The 21,058-nt window shown below is 40.7% G+C and overlaps 2 protein-coding genes across 5 annotated transcripts in view; one reads left to right on the forward strand and one right to left on the reverse strand.

Moving 5' to 3' along the window:
- LOC113035559 (protein FAM13A-like) overlaps positions 1–3,677 on the forward strand; it is a 20,279-nt gene extending 16,602 nt beyond the window's left edge. For all 3 annotated transcript variants that reach the window (XM_026191198.2, XM_026191199.2, XM_080288252.1), the window contains 7 exons: positions 139–220; positions 722–921; positions 1,029–1,112; positions 1,244–1,345; positions 1,632–1,846; positions 2,012–2,113; positions 2,574–3,677. In XM_026191198.2, the coding sequence (XP_026046983.2) occupies positions 139–220; positions 722–921; positions 1,029–1,112; positions 1,244–1,345; positions 1,632–1,846; positions 2,012–2,113; positions 2,574–2,700 (912 nt within the window). In that variant the 3' untranslated portion in view covers positions 2,701–3,677. The remainder of the gene's footprint in view (positions 1–138; positions 221–721; positions 922–1,028; positions 1,113–1,243; positions 1,346–1,631; positions 1,847–2,011; positions 2,114–2,573) is intronic.
- On the reverse strand, positions 2,156–19,367 carry phyhiplb (phytanoyl-CoA 2-hydroxylase interacting protein-like b). Of its 2 annotated transcripts, none has more exons than XM_080288254.1 (5): positions 18,807–19,367; positions 10,107–10,303; positions 8,546–8,720; positions 6,456–6,573; positions 2,156–5,018 (listed from the first exon to the last, which is right to left on the reverse strand). In XM_080288254.1, the coding sequence occupies exons 1-5, from the start codon at positions 18,868–18,870 to the stop codon at positions 4,475–4,477; spliced, it is 1,098 nt and encodes a 365-aa protein (XP_080144380.1). In that variant the 5' UTR covers positions 18,871–19,367; the 3' UTR covers positions 2,156–4,474. The 2 variants fall into 2 exon arrangements, with proteins under 2 accessions (XP_080144380.1, XP_026046989.1); XM_026191204.2 differs by lacking the exon at positions 18,807–19,367 and adding an exon at positions 18,017–18,774.
- Positions 19,368–21,058: the final 1,691 nt, after the last annotated feature.

A 21,058-nucleotide genomic window follows, 5' to 3' on the forward strand; every position in this document is an offset into this window, starting at 1 on the left:
GGTAGCATAATGGTTTGTTAGACAATGAGGAACAAGCTGGTGATAATGATTACTTTGAAAAAACACTTACTTGGTATCCAGTGCAACAGACTGGCCACTGTTATGTGAGATATCGTTTTCTGTTGTTTTTTTTTCCAGCCAGCACACAATGACAAGACAGCACATCCAGAGGTGGCCAGACTGATGAAGGAGCTCATCAGGTGTCGCAAGCAGCTTAAAGGTCAGTTATATAACCAAAAACATTCGCAAGTAAATTATTTTAAAAACTGCAGCGGGGAAAGAAGTTTCGTAAGTGGTTCGATTATCGGAGCTACATTGAAGCCTGAGCTGAAAATATGTACCTGTAAGCTAAACAACTAATTTTGAAACGTTGACTTAAATGTTGCATATACCATGAATGTAAATGTCAGTAATGTAGGAGATAACCCATATGTAATAATTAATTAACTGAAATGAAAAGAGAGATGTTTATAGAAATTAGTAGGCTGAAATGTCATTTTAAAATGAAATGGTAGCAGAGAAATTATTATCTTTAACCTCCTAAGACCCGAACTCTTCCATTGCCTGCATTTTTTATTTCTCTTTGATATTTGGGCATATTGGGAGCTGATGAATGTAAAAACAAAGAATCACCAGATTTTTTTTAACTTAATTTTTGTTTCTAAGAAAAATGAGAACCACATATGAGGATATTTGTTTAAATTCCTGCTCTTTCCTGTAGAGCTGAAGCTAAGGCAGTCAAAAGAAGCTGAAACATGCAGGGGCAATACAGACAAACAGGAGGCAGTACCGACAGGAACTGAGCTCCAGCAGCTGAACAACAACAGCAACGCCAAGCCAAACGTAGAGGAAACGGTGAACATTATAACAAACAGGCTGAAGGAAAGACGGCAAGAGCTGGGCCTGCCCGACAGCATTAAGGTTGATTTTGCAGAATTGTTTGTACCATTAACACAAATATAGCAATACAAGTTTGGACGTTAGATGTTCTAAGAGTTTATTAGTTTTCACTACTCCCGTATGTACAGGAGATGTCCCCTTTCCAGATGAGTATGGAGAAGACCAGCATGCAGAAGTGTTTGTTGTACTTCGAGAGTCTTCACGGACGGCCGGTAAGACAAGCTTGGATGAATGCTCTTTGTTTTGATTCTTTTGAGAAGTAGTTTTATTTATTTTTATAAATATCTTTCTAGTCTGGTGAAAATCTATCTTAACGTTTTTCTTTCTTCATCTCTGTTGTCAGAGCACCAAGCAGGAGCGAACTTTGATGAAACCTTTCTACGATCGCTACCGTCTTCTCAAACAGCTGATTTCTTCCTCAGCCACAGTAAACATTACAACCATTGTGAGTCAACATTCAGTTGATTTTTTGTTTGTTGAAAGAGAGATAATACCAATGATGCTGAATTTTTAAGAAGGTTAAACTCAGACTACATCTTGCTGAATAGAACAGCTGCACAATAATATTATGAAACTTCTCTTTATAATATTAAGAGATATAAACAATAATAATGATTTATAGAAAGTCAGCTGGTTTTATCTATCCATCTCTTAACTTTCAGAACTGGACCATTGAAAATCGTTGGATTTACCTCTCTCTTTACCTTTCTCTTTCTTCTTTATCTGCACAGGAGGAAGAGGAGGGCTCTGATGAAGAGCATCCCAAACAGAGAAGCCCCAGGCAGCAGCCGCTGTGGTTAAAACCCTCCATGTGCGTGTCTTTAGAGGAGTTGCAGTGTCCGCCCTCCCTAGAAATGTCTGAATCGCCTCTGGTATCGCCGCTGGAAGAAGTGAAGGTTCTCCACCCGCAGATTATCACTATGGCAACACTACATGAAGCTTCCAGGTAAAAAAAAAAAAAAACCCGATTTGCTCAGTCATGTTTTAAAGAAAGATAAAGATGGTTCGCATTTGTTTTTCTTTGATCAGCTTGTCTTTAGTTGTGGTTTATTTATTTAAACACAATCCAGATGATATAAAAAGTTGATGAATTGGTTCTTTCTTAATGCAGACCAGAATTACTCGATCACCTCAGGCTGACTCGATCAGAAAAGCGGAGGGTTCACCAAGCGCTTCGAGAGTTTGAGGACCAATTCTATGCACAGACTGGCAGGTAACACACCATGAAGCACATACGTACGTAACACATCAAGAGTACTTGGCTTTTGAATTTTATTTTGTCTTTTACTAAACTTGGAACATTTGGTTTTCAACAATGCCTTGTGAAAAAAAAAAAAAAGAAAGAAAGAAAAACATCCACAAAAGAAATTCCATTGTTATGGTACGACAGTGTAATGCACACTCATGTAACATTAATCCAGCACACAGAGCTCAGGAAAGACAGATGTTTGCTCTGAATTGTACACAGTACTGTACATGTTAGTCCTCCAAAGTTAATGCAGTAAGTCTTTTTTTTTTTTTTTCTAATTACAATACACACTGTACAAAGCTATCTGAGTAAGGCAACATAGGGACCATCAACCAGTTATGGAAGCTGCTGCAAGTTGTTTGGAAACTACAAACTAAAGTTTGCTTTTCATTTGCATCTTCCATCCTCCGTATATCATTAACAGGGCATGTCAGAAGGAGGACCGTGGACCAATGGCGGAGGAGTACTGCCAGTATAAGAACCTTAAAGCGAAGCTCCGTCTACTGGAAGCCCTGCTTAGTAAACAACAGGACTCAACCAAGACAAGTTGAGTTACTCACAGTGGGACCTTTTTCTCTAACTTAACAGGACTCGATCATTTCTGAAATAAATCAGGTCGTGAAGCCGGTGGTTCTGGTCTTGTTTCATGCCATGCTCATTATGTAGATGCACTTTACATGAAGGAAAAAGTGATGGAAATTGGTGACAATCTAAAATGCGGGGTCACTGCAGTCCCAAGAAGACATCCCTTATTATTCATGACCCATCTTATTATAAACCTGATGTAGCAAGCTTATGTTATGTAGCACAAATCTATGTCAAGAATGAAGCGCTGTAATAACTTGATGTTAGTTACACTGGAGTCATTTTAAGATTATGTATTATATGGCACTTTTTGTTATTCACTTTTTCCCCCCTTGCCAAAACACTATTTGACACCTGTGTCCAGGGTTAATGTGGAAAATGCATTTAAAAGTGCTGTGTTGGCAGAGACGCGTAAGCTTAAATGCAGTCAATGAGACAATCCTGCAGTGTTTGTGCATGTCCGTTTTTAGTCCTACATTGTGCTATGATATGTATTAAGAATTACATAGTTGAGCTATATTGTAACTTTTGAATTTGCGTGTTCACCTTGGAAAAATGTGAATTTTGGTGAACATCATAGTGCAAGTTATACAGTACCTGCTGTCGAATTTGTGTTTACCCCCATTTTTGCCTATATGAAGTTTATCCCCCCTAAATGCCGTTGTTGACAATGATCAGAGCTTTTAACATTGTGCACTTCTGGTTTATATAGTTTTCTATATATCTATATATAATATATGAATGTATCAATAAAAATAAATATTTTTTCACATTTATTCTAATAAACACAGTTTAAGGTTCCACTTTCTTTCTTTGCACTAACTACAACGAAATAATAATGACTGTTGCAGAAAAGGTTGCTATGACAGAGGTACTGACAGCTTTCAAACTCATGCTGCACAGAACTGCATCATGCTTTTCTTTTTTTTTTTTTTTTTAAAAACAAATAGTTCACTCTTGGTCATCAAAGACTCGGTGAATACACATTTCAGAGGCTGTTGCATTAGTACGGTTAAGATTCCACAGCGGTTTTATGTCTGGTTTTTAATACCTTTGGTATAAATCAAGATGACTATCGATGCTGCAGCCCTAGAAAATTGTAGTACCAGTCCATGCCACTAGGAGGAGGTAAAAACAATTTGTCAACTGTTCAATGACAATCAAACATCGTAAAAAATGACAATAAAATAAGACAATGTAATCAGAAAAAAGAAATTGTCCACACACACAGTGGGCAGTTAACAGTATATCTATAAGAGCAAGGCATAGGCCAATAAAGTATGGGACAACTGATTTGAGAAACAACAGGAAATTGAAATGAAGCAGCCCATGTTTGTTAGTACAGTTAAAGGGTTTTGTAAGTGTGACTTGCCGGATGAGTAGATGGATCTGTGTCGTCGGTGTCCCAGGTTTACATATTTCAGTCTGCTGACTCCTAAGATATCTTTATGTGTTTCTGTTTTCAACATTAGGATAACCCACCCTCAGATGAGTAGACAATGGTGCAGGTGTCAGAGTGGTGTACCTTCGTCTTTTTCTCCACTCTTCTTTGGGAATGATGGTCTTTTGAGAGTACAGAGCAGTGTCAGAGATATGTTGGTGTTAGCCTACTAAATCTGCTTCATGCATGTGTTGGTCTGCTTCATCAGTACATGTGGACTTCCTTTGTGTGAGTAGAGGTCAGTTACTCCCCCCCCCCCTCCTACGCTCTTTTTCCTTTTAAACATTCTGCTGTTTCCCCTAGCGTCCCACGCTGATGTTGCAGGTCTTGCAGCTGGGATCCTTCTTGGCATTTACTGTGGAGAGACTCATCAGCTGGTGCCCACTGATCTCTGCCACTGTGCCCAAGGATAGGTCTACAGGCTCTGTGTAGATCACCTCCAAGATGACATCTTGGGCGTGGTGAAACACCAAACCACCATCACCCTCTTCAACCTGCTTGCAGGTAAGGAAACGGTTGTTGGTAATGTCGAGCAAAGGAAGCCTCTGCTTACAAAACTCATCACCCCTTGAGCCTTTCGGTGCTAGAACCAGAATCACATAGTGGTAGGCTGTATACATACAGTAGAAGTCTCCAAAGTACAGGTTGGTGTCAGGGTTGAAGAGCGCATCAGCCCGCACCTCAAAGCGATGGCGACCATACGGGGAATCCTGCGGGGGCTTGCCAGTGTTGAACTCTGTGTTGCAGCTGAAAAAGATGCCCTCCAGCTTACCACTGATGGGAGAGCCATGGCTGCCACTGTTGTCTTTAATAGAGGGCAGCATCCGGTTTTCTTGCGCCTCCCTGAAGTTTGCAAACAAAGGAATGAAATCTGTTTTATTCTGTTTTTGCATTTCTCTGGCAATCAAAGTAGTTTTTGTAAATACTGGAGAGAGTGGCACCAGGTTTTAATTTGGAAATGAAAGAGCAATTTTCTGGAATTTGTAACACATGGGAAATAAACTGAATGCGTAAGATGCAAAACATCTTGAATACTGAGCCTCATAATACAAAAAGTTTTATAGTAATCACATTTAGCTTAGTCCAGTTTGTGTCATTGGAATCCCGGGGGTGAAAATATTCCAATGAGCTGTTTGTTTTTTTTCATTATGACAAACTGCTATAAAACAAAAGCAGCTTTCAGATTAACAACTGAACATTCAAAGCATCTGTGGCAGCTGCATACACTTTCTTCTCCACAGAGGGAATCTGAGCAGCAAAGTCCCAATAATGGAACTGTAATTATTACGGCAATTCATACAGCTATCACTCCAGAGGTTCTTATTATATCCATATTTCAAGCTTTGTCATGGGCTTTATGGACTATTCAGCTCCAACCACAAGTGTTAAGAGCCTCATGTGAGCGGTACTGTCAGTACTCTTACTCGCCACATGATGACGCAGTTTAACAGGCGCACGGTACACTGTAGCAGCTACAACTCAGCAAAAGGGAGATGACTATCCAGATGACATCATGCTGTGTAGCACCAACAAAAGACTGCCCACAAGCTGTGGCTTTAGTACAGAGACTGTGCTTTGTTAAGCTGTGAGCATTACCTCTGAGGGACAGGGTGATAGGAGAGAAAACAGTCACTCCGTTAAAAGGAGGAGAAAAGAGGCCAAAAGTGGAAGAAAATTCACTCACATGAAACGAGATAAAAATCAGTTCACTCTAGCTGCACAATGCTTCAGTAAACAGTAGTAGACCACTCCAGAGATATCCCTTCTTTTCCTGTCATACTCGTGTTATTTTTGTTTTTCTTTTGACTACATTCCCGAACAACTGCCAGCTATTGTCTGTCAGCTACATGGAGCTTTCAAACAAATCAAAGTGTAGAAGAAAGACCTGGCTTTTCGTTTGATGTGCATGCGTAGCATTGTTTACTGGGGGGAAAAATGGCTGGCTGCTCGAGTACTTATTTCTGCAGATTCATGAAACCAATGCAGCTGAATCTGGTTTTGTTTTGCTTTAGCAGCTGAAGAGCAACACATTTTTCTGATACCATGTTACCCACAAGCTTGTAAACTGTATTGTATAAAACATGACCAGAAAGGAGTGAGCCGGAGAAGTTTGCTAGAAATGTGTGTTGCAGTGAGCCATGCAAGTTGGCAGATGTGTTAACCCAACAATATAACAGCCAACTCTTTAGATACAGAATGACATGGAAGCTCAGTTAGGTCCAGGCTTTAACTTCTTTCTTTGTAATGTAATAAAGAAGAAAATCATAAAGTTATGCCCACCTGGCATGATCAAAGTACTCTTTATTCTGGTTTCTGTAGAAGACAGAGAAAGGCAGCATCCGCCCAGCAATGACCTCCGCCTTCTCCAGCAGCTGGTTTAGATGCACTGTGGAGTAATCTGGAGAAAGAAACATTTTTGTAAAAATGATTTCTACAAAAGCAGATTAGAAATCTGTATACATGCTATCAGCATTTTGTCATTAATGCCATTAGTATTAGTAAATGTAAACATTAAAAAAACAAAACGAGACCCACTAGAAGCACCGGTTAGGATGAAATATGAACCATGCATTAAGGATCCTGGCATTTTTCCATCTTTAACTTTTCCATTTAGATATGACTCAGCATGAAGCCCAAAAACATTTTCGATAAATGGATGTACTCAACGGGGAGTGGACTTTCTCCAAAGCATATAAAAAAAAATCATGAATGCATTTTCCCCATGGCTATTTTCCCACAGGCACCAAACACATCACCACAGGTAACCGGTTAAAATTCTCAGTACCTTGAATGAAAATGAAAGAAGACATCCGCTTTATCCTGACACTGTAAATGTTTAATGTCAAAAAGGCTGACTTTTATATAGATTGATGGAGCACAAAGCCGCAGCTTTCTACGTGCAGAGGAAAAATGCATTTGACATCGAACTTGTCAAAACACATGTTCGACTGGTTTTGGTGACAGGACGGGCATCTCGTGCCGGGCTCAACAGCTTCATTTAGCATTCTCCTTCTTCAGCTTCTTACTGTGACACAGCTCACACTCTTCACTTGCCTGTCATTCTTCTTCAGATTTAAACTGCCTCTCCTCATCTATTTTATTTGATTGTATAGCTGTTCTACAGGCACTGATAGTCCACCTGTTTGGTCCAGACTGAAATATTTCAGCTGTTAGATAGATTGTCCTAAAATAATGTCTTGATATTACAGTTGCCAGAAGATAAAGCTTACTAATTTTAGTAATTCTATTAATTTTTTAAGATTGGATTTTTGATGGACTTTACAGAATGTTATGTTTTATATTTTCCCATCATCAGGTTATAATATCTCTTTGTCCAATACTTTGATTACATATACTAAACTGGTTATGGACAAATCAAGTGTGTGATCATGAATAAGTTGTATAGTTTTAATGTTTTATTTGGGAATAGAATGGTGTGTATGTGTGAGTTTGGTGATGGAGTTTTTATTATGAATGAATTATGAATTTTTTTATGAATTATGTCTATTTTTTTATGTTTTATGGACAACAGATGGAAATTAGCCCTTGGCTTTAATCTGATATGTTTACATTCATGTAAATTTTTTTTTTTACATGTATGTTCATTAACATGCACTGTCCTAAATAAAATAAAAACAAATAAATAAAAATAAACTAAAACTACACTAAGAATGAAAACTAGAAGTGAAAACACATTTTAGTTAAATAAAAAATAAAAACTAGAAAAAACTAAAAACTTTTGAAAAAAATGTAAACTAACAATTTTGTGAACTTTGACAACTAATTAAAGTAAAATAAAAATGCAGAGGAAATTAGGTCTAGTGCCCTACTTTTTTAGTAAGTATTATTTTAGTATGGATTAAAAACAAAAAGTCACAAGGAGATAAAAATAAAGACTAATTAGAAAATAAAAAAACTATAATAAATAACTCTGCTCTGCTATCATGAGTGTTGACGCTCAAGTTATTTGGCACTTCAAAGTGTAGAGAAAGTGAGATGCAACAATCACCCTAAACTGGAATTGGACATCATTAACCCCAGTGATGTCCCTCCTCATCCACCCATGCCATACCTCCCTTCCCCCATCCTGGTCCCCAGACAATGACGTTGAACTCCGAGACCTCTGCATCAGGAGATAAACAGCACAGCTCCTCTCAGCCCTTCTTTGTTATAATCCTTTCCTTCCACTCCGTATATTAGCTTCCCTCTTACCTTCTCCCTCATTAATGCTCTAGCCTTTACTCCATTGTACTCTTCTCTCTTCCATTATCGTTCTCTATAATTAACTCAGGCTCACCCAAAATTAAAGCCAAGACTGATGTCACATATCCTAGAAGTGCATGCATTCATCAAAGCACCATATTCCTCACCAGCAGTGCAGAATTCAATAATTTCGCTCCACTCAGACACGGAGTAGTCCCCATCAGCCTGTTTTGATGCAGTCTGGACAGCCACTGTGTACTCTGTGCGTGGGCTCAGGAACCAGTGGCCCCGGACCGTCATGGGCAGGGGTACTGCCTTGGCCACCAGTTTGGTAGGAACATCCTGGAGGGATGGAAGGAGTAAAAGAGGACAGAGTGGAATGGAAAAAGTGAGTGAGTGTTGGCAGGAAGGAATTAGTCAGAAAGAAACTCCTTATAAAGACACTTGTAGCCACACACATAGATATATTACCCTATGTTACTGGCTGCAGGTAGCAGCCACGGCTTCTCATTTGTGTAAATGTAAACTATACACTTCACCCCCAACAACAACCCCCCACAACCCAAAAATCGGTGGGCCATAGCAGCTCATTGATTGGACCAAGAGCCCCTGCCTAGCAACAGAGTCAGCCCATCAACCCACCGACACTGCTCCTGCGCCAAAATCAAAACATTAGTATGGGGTCGCCTGCTACTCCAGAGCAGAAAGGAGAAACACTCAGTGACACAGCCCCAGCAGTGTGAGGAGGCTGATGACACAAGTCGGTAAGATTATCAAACCAGACTCTTGACTGCGTCGCGAACGAGCTGGCAGAGAAGGCTGTGAGAGCGGTACTAGCCTTTCAGAGCTCAAAGTGACAGCTGACCGTGGATTCTTTGAACAAAACCACCTTGAAATGAGTTCATCTTGCCTCAAGCATGAAAAGGTAAGGTCGTCTTGAGGTAAAACAGTGTCAACACTAATCATTTCTGTTTACAAAGATCAATAATTAGCATTACACTAGATGTTTAGAGCACGGCAACATCTATCTAAAGCACTACTGACAGTATGATAATTAAGGTGAAAAGCTCATTCTTCTGTCAGAAGTAGAAGAAATGTAGAATTAACTGAAGTTTCATCAAAAACATCAAATTGAGCAGAGTTTTTTTTCTAAGCCACAGGTTTCTCAGAAAATTTGAATTTAATACTATAATTTAATTAACTGTTCATAAAATATGAATAGATTTAGGTTTATGGCAGATTATAGAGTATAATTATTAAACAAGAATAATAATGGAAATGTACAGCAGTGGTTTAATATATTTTAATAACTGTTGTGCAAAGTATTGCCTGTATTCATGCAGAACTATACAGCTGTTGCTTTCCTTTGTGCTGGCAAAAATATGAATATACTGCTTTTGTGCAACATGTGTAACAGCTGTCTTATATTGCTCATAGTTGCTGTTGCACACCTCTGGCCTGCTTTTAAAAAAGGATTCAACCGAAAGGAAACGATTAGCTGCTTAAATAATAAAATGTAAAATTGCTTTTTAAAAAATCATTTGGTTAAAGATACTCTCTTTGCTCTCTTCTCTTTCCCCCTCATCCCTCAGCCGGTCGTAGCAGATGGCTGTGCTGTGCCTGGAGTTTTTCCCTTTCTGCTGAAATTCAATATTTGCTGCCTTTGCTATAACAATAGCACTGAAATCTTTAAATGGTATTTATGCGCCTCCCTTACTTGAGCATTACCTTGTGTTTGAACTTGTTTGAGTTTTTGTTCTCCTTCTTGTTCAGGTCAATGAAATAGTGCGTGATGCGCTCCTTGCTGCGTGCCTCCATGTCCCAGCAGATCTTGAAAGAGTCACAGGTGATGTTGCTAATCTTGATGTTCTGAGGAACTGGGAGCTCCTCCATCTCAGAGATGCTGCCGTCCTGGGATTTACTTCCTGCACAGTCCAGGAGAGGAAAAAAAAGACACCATAATGAAACGATGTGGTTCAAATTTAGTCTAGAAATCCTCTGAATAAACATCAGGTTCTGGTTTACATTTTATACAATAATAGTTGTGTCTCCTAGCACTTAAATTATTTGATGATCTATGTCTGAAGACACATTGACCAGTGACAAATCATCATTATAACCGCATCAAGTCATCAGTACACCTTTAAACCTAACTTACTCCCGCTATACCTAAACATATAGCAGGAATTATTCCACTGGCAGCACACTGGGTAATATAGCCACCATGTCACAGTCACACACAAAAACCTGCTGCGTTACTGACTGCCGTATACAGTGTGTTTCCATGGCAACACATCAGTCCCTCTACACATGTACACCTATCAGCTCTCCAGAACATATGCGCCATTAAATATTTTAAATGCTTGAATCCCCTCTCGTCTTGGCACAGATTGGTCTGTTTATGATCAGTTTTAAGGATAAAACACAGCTGTCACAGTGCAGGCCCTGCACATAAGCCCAGAACCATAACATTTAAAATGCCAGTGAATGTCAGAGGAGCTTTTTTCTTTCCTCTTTCTTCTTTAACGGAGGCCCATTATGTCAATTTCCAAATCTATGTTTGTTATCTTGTGCACTATTAGACTCACTTTACATGACTAAAAGCGATCCTTAAATATCTTATTTATCCATCTTTGTTTTTCTGACTGGCTGCCCCTTTGGAAACAAAAGATTCCAGCAGGTGGGTGTGGCTTCTGTGCTCTGGGAAATAAGGAAAATGCAATTCTGGTTTAAGCTACATGCTACATTTTCATACCCAGTACCTAGTGTATTTGACTAAGACAAAAAGCTTCCATTGCTCTCATTCAAAGAAATGAATAAATCTCAATTTTATCTGAGCTGCATAGATGTCACGCACTATAGGCCACTGTAACATGTAGCAAAGGCTTTCTACCCAAAGTGCACAGAGAGGCTAATGAAATGTCAAAACCGGGTTGAATAAGAGCTTTGTAAGATTAGGATGAATATAGACTTTGCGTCACACTATGGGACGCCCACTTGGCACGGCAACAATGTGTTTTCTGTGTATGCTCTGGGGTCTAAACAAGAGTGAGTAAAATTCAAGAATGCGGTGTTTGGGAGTGATTCGAAACATGGTTGGATTCAATACAGTGTCAACAATGGCAGAACCAGTGAAGCATAAAAAACTATCTCTGTTCATCAAATGAGAGGGAGCGAGATAAAAGACTAATCCTATAATTGGTAGTGTGGACACTCCTGCCTCACCTCCATACAACACTAGCAGTAGAGCATCGGTAGACTGATTCATTTTAAGAACCTTTTTTACCTTCTAAAATCATGATTTCTGACCAATTTAGAAAAAAAAAAATCCATTAGGAGGCACATTTATGTCCTTCATCACCACATTAAATCACACCAGACCAGACCCCCTACTTACTTTTGTCCTAATCACTAGTTTCTAATCACAACTAGCTGATTACCATCATCTTCGATTTAAAAAGACCTCCTGTTACACACTTGGGCAAAACTGTTGCTCATTTTAATTAAAACGTAACACATGTTGTGGACTTTAGTGCAAGGACCTTTGCATGACTAAGTTATTGCATTTGGACATAACATTTATTATCTCTACCAACATGTCATGACCCGGACTTTTTTGGGACCTATGGGAAAAGGATCCTGCATATGTAAATATGTAAAGATACCAGATGTTAAATCATAACCCGATCCAGCATGACTGACTGTACGATCATGCTTGGCCCTACTGCGCTTCTTTGATTTGTGAAACCACCTCATCCTATTGCTTTTAAAGTCCATCTCATTATACTTAAACACACTGAGCTGATAGGTTTGGCTCAGACCAGACAGAGAGAGTGAACGGAAGACGTGACGACGCGGACCTTTGACAGAAAACGCTCCACCGAGTCAGCACAGAGCAGACAGTGATGTAAGCACATGAAGCTTACATAAAGTCCCACCTGAGACTTTGTTTGCTGACCTTTAACAGATTCAAGAAAACTACCAGGCCTGTTGTCATTCTCTGACATTCATGTCAGCAAAAGATGAAATATACCCCAAAGGAAGTGAAACAATGGCAAGGATTTCTTATAGATTTTCAAATGTAAAATGAAGCCTGCTTATAAAAATACTGTGCAAATAAACAATTCTCTAATTCTGGCCACCTTCAGTATACAACTGTAAACATTAACCGACATCAAACATCAAAGATGGAAAACCTGCTAGCTCACTCGCTGTGTTGTGCGGTGTAGGTTGCTTGTCCTCTGCTCCCTAAATTGTTAATGTCAACATTGATGTTTTCACTAAAAACTAGACCCCATGCAGGTCTTTGCCCTCCCATCTCTCTGCAACTCCACAATACTCATTTACCTCGTTTACTCTAATGCTCTCCTAATTAACCTGCAGATGAAGAGCATTACACTGAGGCAGTGAAGCTTTCCAAATGCAGTCAGAAATCACCTACAGAACACTATTGAGGCAACTCAGTCACAGTAAAGGTTGTGCTATTAGGGAAAACAAGCTCTGAAAGCTGAAGGGAAAAGGAAATGGTACTAATGTGAAGAGCTATAGACATATATACAGACAATTGACAGGTTAAAAGGAGAAAGAGGTGAAGTTTGGCTTTGAATTGGTTAGGTTGAAGAGTGACGTGTGCAAAATATACAAAAACAAAAAACCCCAAAAGAGGCTAAAATGAATAAATGATATCTAACTGATACCAGCTAATCTAGCTAATCTTGTGTTCACCAGCTTTGTCAGAGCCAGTGTTAAGCTCAGGTCTGAATCCTCTGGGGCTGCAAGAGCACAAGACGAATGATGAAGAACACCAAACGGGATGAAGGTCAGGCGGTAAGGGAGAAAGCAGAACCTTTCATGGCTTTGCTCAGGAAGACTAAAACCTCCCTCCTTTTTAAATTAACGTGCTATGTTTGACGCCAGTGTTCATTTTGCTGAATCATAATTTTTAACACAATATACTGTAATAAGCCGCTGTTATTTTCTGTCGATTTACTCCATTTCCTTATGCTGTTTATTAGGAGGGGGCGAAATTTTGCTTGATCTTTATCAAGCAAGACAAGAGTCTGTTTTGGAGCAAATGCTTGAGAGCTTATGAGCACAGATTACTCATGCTGTGCACATATGCACCGGGAGTTCAAAATAACATGCAAGATCTGTAGATGCACAGCAGAGCACCAAAGAGCAGGCCACGGGAATATCGGCCCTATAGAAAAAACAAAAACAATCTTAAAAGATGAAAAGCCTCAGACGAGTTTAAGAAATGGACCATATTGGTTATTGCCCTTTTACTGTGCAAACAGTCTAACGCCACAGGGAAAAGCAATAGTGCAGAAGGATCAATATAAATCTTGTTAACATGCATACATGGAGCCATCCTAATGGCTCTTTATGGTGGGATTTGTTCCAGTCACACCTGCCTCCAAATTATAAATTACTTGTTGGCACTCTTTACCAGCAAGAGGAAAGTGATTTGATTTCCATTTAGACCATTTAAGCAATGTAAATGAACTCTCTTGGTGGTTGGAGTTTCCATGATGTGAGACTACATTATGCTTCCATTTGAAACTTCTTGAATTCAAAACAAATAAACTTTCAATCAAGTTTAATGATAAAAACAACAACAACACATTTCTGAGCACTGTATGTCGGATTATTGTTTCTGAGTGCACAAGTAGGTACTCAGACAGACAAGCCTCCTACATTTTAAGTTGCAGTGCTCGATGTAAAATTGATCTGCAGACATGAGCAACACAACAGACACTAGGCATAGATGCTTGCAAAAAAAATAAAAGAAAAAAAAAATCACGCCTTTGTTCTTCTCAATGCACAGGCTAGACCGGGACAGAGATCATGCTGGGAGTGAGAGAAGCCGCCAACGGAAAAACATCTTTCTCTCAGAGTGAGTTAAACAATGCCCCGTTCATCAGGTTACGCAGTCTATGTTCCACCTTTTAGACATCAGTAAGCCCCCGAACACCAAACAAAGATGAGTAACGATAATTTAATAATGCAGTCTTTAGTTAAGTAGGTTCAAAATCAACAAAATCAATACAGAGGGGTTTTTTAAAGACTTTTCAGAGACCAGAATGAATCATCAGTGCTCATTTGCACAAAATATGAATCTCCAAATCTCAGACTTGTGTTTTTTTACATTTCATGTTTTGAGTTTCTGCAGCGAGGGATTTTTGTATACCAGCAGTGAAAAAAGAAAGAAAAATAAGCATAAATGTTTGCAGTGGCTTTTCAAGGTCAGACGCCACTGTTATCAATGATGCTTTGAAGCATCTCGTAGAGCGGTCAAGTGCAAGTGAATATGTTACACGGTCAATAAGTGACTGCATAATATGTACCTCCAACTCTTGCCAGCACAGTCATGAGACACAACTGCTCACAGTGAACACAGCCAAACTAAAATGCCAGCTTACTCAGATGACGCTGTATGACATAAGGCAGACCTGCTGTTGTATCATGTTGATACATACTGGATAGGCTTTTCCGTGTGTCCACAGAGTATTTTTTAATCACAGGAGTCTATAGCCATTTTCGCAGATGTGAATGACTGGAGCCACGCACCAAAATTAATTTAAATGGATGGCTGCACCGTTCGAGTGAGTGTGTGTAGGAGAAAAGGCCATAGAGAAATGGCTCTGCAGAAGTGTTTTGGATAGAAATTGTTAGTGGATGTAGCTTTGATTCCAAGAATATGTCTGTATGACCACAAGGAGCATCGCTACTTTCACTCATTGACTCCAGCCCTGCTCGACTGTGACACAGCATGTTTGAGCTAATAAAAAATGAACATAATGAAACTTTATATCTTTGTTCCTATTTTCAATTGATCATTTTAGCATTCTGAAATTTACTGTTAGCAGTAAACACGTGACTGGTGATAATGTCAGTAATTTCAAAAAGGGTTTGTCAGCTGTTGGAATAAGAAAAAAAATTCAGTTGATTGAGCTAGAAGAAAAAAAAAAGAAATTGCTTGATTTAGGAGGACAACAGCTATCTTTATAAAGACTTTCAGTCCTTCACTGCCAGCTTGATCTCAGAACAATTTCATGATGTTCTCAGGTCCACTGTCAAGGGATTAAAAATGCATCCATGTATTGACTTATCAGTGCACCTGTCCATTCTGGAAATGCGCATGCTAGTATGTTACCGCTGTTTCAGAGAGATTTCAAAGAGCACAGTCACACTGCTTAGTTGCATTAATAGCAGCCATCCATCATGGCAACTTCATCACATCAGCGGGTACGGCACAAAGGCCATGTGAGACATGCAGCGTGGATTTGATTACGTTCTGCAAATGCGTATTAACTGTGGATATAAAATCAAAATGGTGGTCCTTGTCAGCCTTACAGGGGTTGGTGACAAATTTATCCAGCACAGCATCGGGGGAGCGATCCATAGACTATGGAGAACACCAGCAGACAAACTCTGCTCACATGAGCTGATGCTGTGACTTGTACTACTCTTCATTCTCAGCAAAACTTGCCCCACACCCACCTACTCATGTCACAGCCCCATCACTAAACTGAACCATTAACACCCCGTCTAAAACTGGACACACAGAAACGACTTGTGTCCGACCATTCCTTTTGTGCACTGAAATTCCCAAACAGTCTTCACTGTGTTGGAGAGTGCCCTTTCCCACAGACAGTAAGCCTACTGAAGCTATATGCACCCATCTGCTGGGTCAGCATAGGCATAGAAGCCTCTCATCTGATAATAAAATATTAATGATTTGGAAGATAAATTTAGAAAGCTGTGGAACAGTGAAATGAATGCGGACCTTGAGAAAAATGTACGCATTGATTGGATAAGATAACAATCCATTTCCAGGAAAGGTAAGAGCGAGTGATCCAGTCTTTTAGAAAGGGTGTGGCTGGGACAGTGCAAACTATATAATATAATATAATATAATATAATATAATATAATATAATATAATATAATATAATATAATATAATATAATATAATATAATATAATATAATATAATATGAGGCTCAGGTGATAAAATTCAGAGACTGGGAAAAATCTACAAACCATTCTTAAAAAAGAAAGAAAGTTATCCAAACAAGCTGAAATCTGTAGTTTAGTGGCAACACTAAATATTTATGGGAGTATGAAGATAATCTGCACAAAAATCCATACATAAATTGTTTTTTCCTAATCTCTTCATGAAGTTCAAGTTTTGTCCACAGTACTCGGGGCGTTTGTTCCTATCAGACACATTATAAACAGTTTCAACTAACCCATTGACAATACTTGTACAAGAACAACTACTTGTCCTGAAGAATTCGCACAGAAGGTGGACATTGTCACTGTGTTGCTTCATAAACAGAGTATGTGGGTGTCTCAAGGACACACACAGATAATATTTACACTGAGTAGCCTTCTTGGAAACTAAGAAAGTGGCTGTTTTGGCTCAGCAGTAAACCTGCAGCACAGAAAGCACAAAGGCTAGCACAGTGATCATTTGAAACGGGCAGCATCGCGTATATACCGTTTAGAATCAGCTCTAAGGGGTATACACTCTGGCAGCTAAAAGATTTTACAGTGACCGAGGAGACTTAATAAAGATACATCACTGACACCTTGGATGCCCTAACCAGCCTGTGTACACATACAAATCAATCTGGCATAGAAACTTATGAAGAAAAAAAATGAACCCAATTACACAATGAAAAGGTGTGATCATATTTCATGTGAATTAATTTCTAATCTTAATTAAGAGGCACCTCTGTGAGCAGGAGTCTTGACGCAGATGTGGAATTAGCGCTGTGTAATTGCACTGATGGGTGTGTAGGGCTGCACCGCCTGAGAACACATGTGGGTGCAGCCATGTTTCTGCCTCTCATTCTCTCCTGATGATGACTTGCCTTTTTTCTTTCCCCACCATTCAATTCGCGTCGGGGTTAAGCCTCTTCGTGCAGCTACTTGTCAATTTTCGCATTACAAGCCTGGTTTATGAAGCCTCGTTTTCTATGATGGGAATAGTTTCAGCTCTTCGTTTAATGATAAATATTCGGAAAACTTTTGATTCGAAGAAGTGAGCCACAGACAACACACAGCACGGGCGCAGCTGGAAGACTTGATGAATTATAAACGTGAGCGCAGGGGAGACTTTTATGGGAACTGGGGGTGGGATAGCAACTAAAGAGCGTCTCGTTTGTAATTATAAAATTTGCAGGATGACATGCAGTAAGTGAGCATACATGGGAAAAGGCAGCTCCTTTGGAAGATGGAAGAGAATTAGCGATTAAAGGCGGGGTGGCAGCCGGCCTCTGTCCATGTCTGTGGTGCTGAAATCAAGACACTCATCATTTAGACTAAGATTCCTGCCTCCAAGTTAAGCAGTACACATTCATTTTGAGCCAAGACCTTATTGCCACTGTAAAGACGCTCAGCTATTCCGAGCACGCACAAGCGCACCATCCATTCATCCATCCGAGGAACCAGCGGAGCCAGCTGCCCCTATTACTGCCACACAATAAGGGTACATACAGCACGCAGAGACAAACACTGACAAACTGACTGCATGCCTGCAGCGACTCCGAAACTAACAAAGCGGCCTAATGCACTGGCGTTATGCGGAGATATGTCAGCACCCCAGTGAGAAGCAGACAATCCCCCCTTACCATCTCGTTCGCATAACTGTATGGCGTCCAAGCTTAGGTCCTTGATCATCCCCTCGCAGGGACTTAATGGACTGCTGATGTTGTGCGCCAAACCTGGTACCTCCATCTCTGCAGAAGAGCCTGGATGATGTTAGTAGTTTAAATTTCGTCCACGGGTTTTGCACAGCAGAAGGCGTCCGTCCGCGGTCGTTAAGGGGTGGGAAAAGAAAGAGAAAGAGAGACTGGTGTCCAGTCAGTCGCTCGCAGCTCTCCTCTGTCTCTCTGGGGTGGTGCGGCTATTGGCGCGTCAGCGGAATCGTCACGGGCGCGAGCAGCACACGCCGCCAGTTGCAAAATGAGGCATGGCAGCTTTTGCGGGGATCCGTGAACGTATATCACTGTATGTATTTATCTTGTTTCACACGCTGCCAAAAGCAGAAGAAGCTTCTGAGCCTTCAGAGCCACAAGTGTGCGCGCGCCCGTCCTGTATGTTACGCCGCCGCGGGACAGTTGAGCATGAATAGTTCAGCAGATTAGCGCAGAGACGTTCTGGAAATACAATGGCTTCTTATGTAACCAGATTAGCTCGGCGTTCCTTTTCCACGTTAGGTCCCTCATCTAAACGGTCCACGCGCTCCCGTTCGTCCCCATTTCACGTTTAACGTCATCCCCAACGAGGCGCTCACATGTCCTTATTTGGTGAGGTGTAGTCCCCTTTTTGTGCAGGAGCGCAGGTGCAAGTGGTCCAGGCGGTAATGAGCAGTGGGACGACTCTGACATGCTGCAGGACATAACGAATGACCAGGCTTACCTCTGCTTTTCCATTTAGGTGACGAATCCTCTCGCTCTTTAGACATGTTGGCGCATAATAACATATCATAGCCAGAAAACCACACTTTATACTGGGTGTGGGTGTGTAATTATCTCCATTAGACCTCTACACCCTTTTTTTATCAGTGCCTCCCAGGAACAGGAAGGTCAAGTGCAGGCGTAGACCACACTGTGGCTAAGCAAGGCTTCAGGCTGCCTTTAATAACAGCATTTGATTATACAGAAGTTGTGGCTCATCATCATGGAGTCATTCTCATTCTTATATCTCCTAAAGCAGTCTTCCCTCGTCTCCATGCTCCACATGGGAGCATCAGACTGAGGAGGTGTCACTTTCTATTTGTTTTTGTTCAAGTGTTATACAAGAAGCCCGGAGGAGAGGCCAGAGTGCTTATCTAGTCAGCGGACAACGGATTCTGCAGCTGCGTCTATTCCCCCTCTTGAGTCATGGTGCTTAAAACCACAAAAAGAGGGAGGGAGTGCAGTGAACCGTATAGAGGAGAGTCACCCTAACTCTTCTGGGGAAACACACTGTCACAGCATCATCATCTCTGAAGTTGAGACAGACAAGAAAAATTGTAGATTAACAAAACTAAAAAGGGGGAAATAATAATAATGTTTGATTTGCCTGCAGGAAAGTAATTGGCTTGCGTTTTCATGCAGCTTGAAGGATTAAAAAAATGGGGTTGTGGCGGGCAGGCAAATTAAAGTCCTGATAAGCTCATAATCACTCTGGCATTCAGATTCAGTAGGAAACATATAAGGCGCACCACTAAAGCCTTGAACATATTCCACGCTTGGATTCCACTAAGGCTCACATTTCCTGCCAGGGATACACAGTGCATTTAAGGTAAAGGTCAGCATCCTGATCACTCCCTGCAAACACACTGCAGTGTTCTGGGGAGAAGATGCTGCCACATTCACCTTAAAAATTTAAATTGGAGTTATTTTTAGTATGCCTTTAAGTGGATGAAAGCCATGCGTAACATTATATATTTGCTATATGACATGACTTGACAGTTGCCCCCCAGCTGTGTAAAGAGCATTACAGTGACATCCATGGATTAACAACACTGCATTTGTTTAAATGCCCCCCACACCCCACTGGTTTCAGAAACCAGATCATTGAAAGTCCATGTGCAGTGACTAAATCATAAACAAAAACAAGTAGAGCACACCTAATAGCCCTAAATGCACAAGCTTCAAAAAGCCTAATTGCTATATGTCATCATCAATTTCCCTTTGTTGCCCTGTCTCCCTCCCCCCACACCTCTTATGTCCCTCCACTGCCTGCTGTGCTGATCTGCTTTGAGAGAGGAGGAGCAGGATGGGGTGGGGGAGGGATGAGGCTGACCAGTTCTGGAGGATTCCTTCTCATTCTACCTCCATCCATCCTTTCCGCCACGCCATCTCTCCACCCACCAATATCCCCTACAGGGTGAGTCGTCCTGTGTTAGCATCAGTGTTTCCAGTAGAGCTGCAGGAGGATGAAAGAAGGCAGTGTAACACACACACACACACACACACACACACACACACACACACACACACACACACACACACACACACACACACACACACAGCCAAATCTTTTCCCCTTTCTTGTTCCTTTACTAACATTCTTCCTTTAATACTTTTGCCTCTTCAGTTCTACTTTGTCAATTGTCTACCATTTTTTCCTCTCATTTGTCTTCTCATTTTTCTGCTCCACTCCAAATCTTGCAGTGCCATGCAGTGTATGTTTGTGTGTGCACACTATAGGCCATAGTGTACACTGTATTGGCAGTCCACTCTCATTTGCTCCCTCTGCTGTGTTTAGAGGCCACAGTGGCAGATGGAGAAATAGCGGGGAGAAAGGTGCAGTGAGAAAACAGATCAAATAGGTGTGAAGATTTTGAAGTGATAAAGAAGGCGGAGCGACCCATATGCAGACGTCTCTATAATTATATTTAATGCCTCTGCATCTTTCGGCATCTCTTACACAGCCGCATACACACAGTCTCAGAGGTCAGTTAAGAGGCAGAATATGGAGTGCATGGGCAGACCATTTTACATTTGCAGAAAACAATACCAAGTCACCACTGTGTGTGTGTGTGTGTGTCACATCATACCACAAAGACATTTATCTGGCGTTTCAGGGCAGCAAATGAAGCATGTCATTGATTTACAGTGTGAAGTCTGGCCTCGGTGTAGCTGCAGCTTGATTGATAATGGATCTGTGCTTATGCGTTTTCT

This window comes from Astatotilapia calliptera, chromosome 13, assembly GCF_964374335.1.
Source record: "Astatotilapia calliptera chromosome 13, fAstCal68.1, whole genome shotgun sequence".
Taxonomy (NCBI): Eukaryota; Metazoa; Chordata; class Actinopteri; order Cichliformes; family Cichlidae; genus Astatotilapia; species Astatotilapia calliptera.

Bases quoted from the DNA above. Each gene is read 5' to 3' on its own strand.
- phyhiplb (XM_026191204.2), bottom strand. From the start codon at position 18,122: ATGGAGGTACCAGGTTTGGCGCACAACATCAGCAGTCCATTAAGTCCC. The intron at 8,721-10,106 runs GTAATGCTCAAG...CCATCCCTCCAG, and splicing joins CAAACAAGTTCAAACACAAG to GATGTTCCTACCAAACTGGT. The intron at 5,019-6,455 runs GTGGGCATAACT...TGCAAACTTCAG, and splicing joins GAGTACTTTGATCATGCCAG to GGAGGCGCAAGAAAACCGGA.